General features: G+C 39.4%; 1 protein-coding gene across 1 annotated transcript in view; it reads left to right on the top strand.

Annotated features, from left to right (window-relative positions):
- Positions 1-1,383, top strand: part of LOC106872531 (sodium/potassium/calcium exchanger 4) — an 8,200-nt gene extending 6,817 nt beyond the window's left edge. Inside the window, exon 5 of the mRNA XM_014919555.2 lies at positions 187-1,383. Within this exon, the coding sequence (XP_014775041.1) occupies positions 187-515 (329 nt within the window). The 3' untranslated portion in view covers positions 516-1,383. The remainder of the gene's footprint in view (positions 1-186) is intronic.
- The last annotated feature ends 1,107 nt before the right edge of the window (positions 1,384-2,490 follow it).

Below are 2,490 nucleotides of genomic sequence, written 5' to 3'. Positions count from 1 at the left end.
TCCCTCCCTCCTTCTCTCCCTCCCTCTCTCTTTCTCTCCCCCTCTCTCTCACTCACTCATTCGCCTTCTTCTACCCTTTCCTCGGCAGCTTCTGATCTCATCCTTTTCTACTCCTTCATTCCCTCGCCCTCATTTTCGTTATATATACACATATATACATATATATATATCTTCATGTTCTTTCAGGTTTCCTCGACATGGCCATATCAAACACGATCGGCAGCAACATATTCGATATCCTCATTGGTCTCGGTTTCCCCTGGCTGCTCCAGTCAGTGGTCAATGACAATAAAGGTGTGATCGTATACAGCAGGGGCTTAACTTACTCTTCTCTCACACTGCTGGGCACTGTTTTCTTCTTCTTCGTCTCTCTAATGTTGTCTGGCTGGAGGTTAACGCGCCTCCTGGGTTTTATTTTTTTTGGTATATACACCACCATCATCGTCCTGTCAAGCCTCTACGAAATGAATGTATTCGGGCCATTGAACCTTCCCGCATGTCCACGCAAGGAATAATACTTTCAAAACGATAGCTCTCCTCATTATCATCAAAACAAGGAAAAGGGATTACAAACATTCGATTTTCTTTAAAAAAAGTAATAAAAAACAGAAGCAAAGAGGACGGAGAATCGAAATATATATACATATACACACACACACGTACATACATAGATATGCAACTATATGCATGAGAATACATGCATAAAATAAAACATACAAATCTTTGGACTGCAGCCATGTTGAGGCACCGCATTCAAGAGTTTAAGCGGATAAATTGACCCCAGTACTTCTGTTTTTCTTTTTGTTTTCAAATCTGATAATTATTCTATCGGATCACTTTTGCCAAACTGCAAAGTCACGAGGACATAAAAGTGAGTTGAAGGTCTTGCGCACCACGTTTTGTATTCAGCGAGCGAAAGAGTGAATAGTATAACCAGTGGCTGTGATTCTCGACTGGGGATTGATTGATCAACCACACCGAAGGCCAAAAATAAAAAGCAACAAAATAAAGAAACCCTCAAAATGCAGGTTTTTCTCATCCTCGCTATATTTGACTCCACTCAAAGCAATTCTCATGCCCATCACATGCCATTCCAACAACCCACTGTTCTTTGTTATCGATGAGGCCCTGGTAGGTTTCCAATATCCTAACATGTTTACCAATATGCTAATATGTCAAACCAGTCTTCTCCTTTCCCACCTATTTATTTTTCAGCTGGAAATGAGCATTTTTAGCCAGTGTATATAAACAGCTTCAACAATTTTATGTATATAAACAGCTTCAATATTTTTTATAAAAAGTCGCCCGAACATTGGAATAATGAAACTTCGGTAGCGACTTGTAAAAAAATCCAAACCTTGAATAAAATTTATTCCACTTCTCTAAAAAGTCTTGTCTACCCTTTTGTATAATTGCATATACAGATGTGATACCTTTTATGTAACGTGCATACTTATATGCATATATTCATGTATGTATGTATGTATATGTGCAGATTTGTATGTTTTGTTTTATGTAAGTCTTCTTATGCATATAGTTGCATATCTAGAGATGCTCATATATATTTAAATGATAAACTTCTGAAAAGTTTTACAGATGTTTACAGTTCCAGTGACGGATTGGATCTATAGTCTTCAAATTAGCTTTCTTCTTTCTGGTTTTTGAGAAGTCCAGTGTCTCAAGATTGGTATTTAGGCAAAGTATTACACATCCCAGGACCTCCAATAATTACAGGTATAAACCTAAACTTGTAGCCAAGATAGAGTAACTACAGATTTCTCAATAGTTCAGCGTAGGTATTCTCTTTTTCACAGTTTCTCTTCTCTATCCCAAATCACTATGTCAGGTCTGTTGTGCTTACATTTTATTGAGGTCTTCACTGGTACATTCCACCAGTACTCCTTCTTATTACAAGTGACTATGGCTTCTACCATACTGTGGGTTCTTATTTCTTTGTCCTCGGGGTTATCCTTCCGACGGATTTCATCATAGAGTATCTTAGCTATAACATCATGTCTCATCGGTAGATAATACTGTGATGACATTTTCGGACAACTGCATTGGTTATCACATTTTACTGCCTTTCCTGCATCTCTATCCCTTTTGTGCATCAGGTTCTTGTATGTATGTATGTTTGAGAAATCACGAATTGTACATGAGAAATTAAGGAGGGATGTCAGGAAGGGCATCACTGTTGCACTTCCAGATGGTAAGGATCTTCCTATGACTCTGACATGCAGTGTCTGTGCAAGACCCTGCCTCAGTAAAACTGGACTCATGAGTCATCTTCGTAGTCATAAAGCAAGACCGATGATTGACTACCAAGGCCGCTGGTGGTGGTGCTACACACCATACTAATCCTGTCTGTCGGGCATGTGGAAGGGAGTGTGATTCAGCAGGAGGACTTAAACGACACGCAAAGGTACATGGAGCCCAATTACAACAACAGCCAGCTATTGCCAGTAAAGGTTTTGGATGCCAACTCTGTGC

This window comes from Octopus bimaculoides, chromosome 27 (genome assembly GCF_001194135.2).
Source record: "Octopus bimaculoides isolate UCB-OBI-ISO-001 chromosome 27, ASM119413v2, whole genome shotgun sequence".
Classification (NCBI taxonomy): Eukaryota; Metazoa; Mollusca; class Cephalopoda; order Octopoda; family Octopodidae; genus Octopus; species Octopus bimaculoides.
The sequence above is the reverse complement of the archived record's forward strand: the minus strand, read 5'-3'. Positions and strand labels throughout refer to the sequence as shown.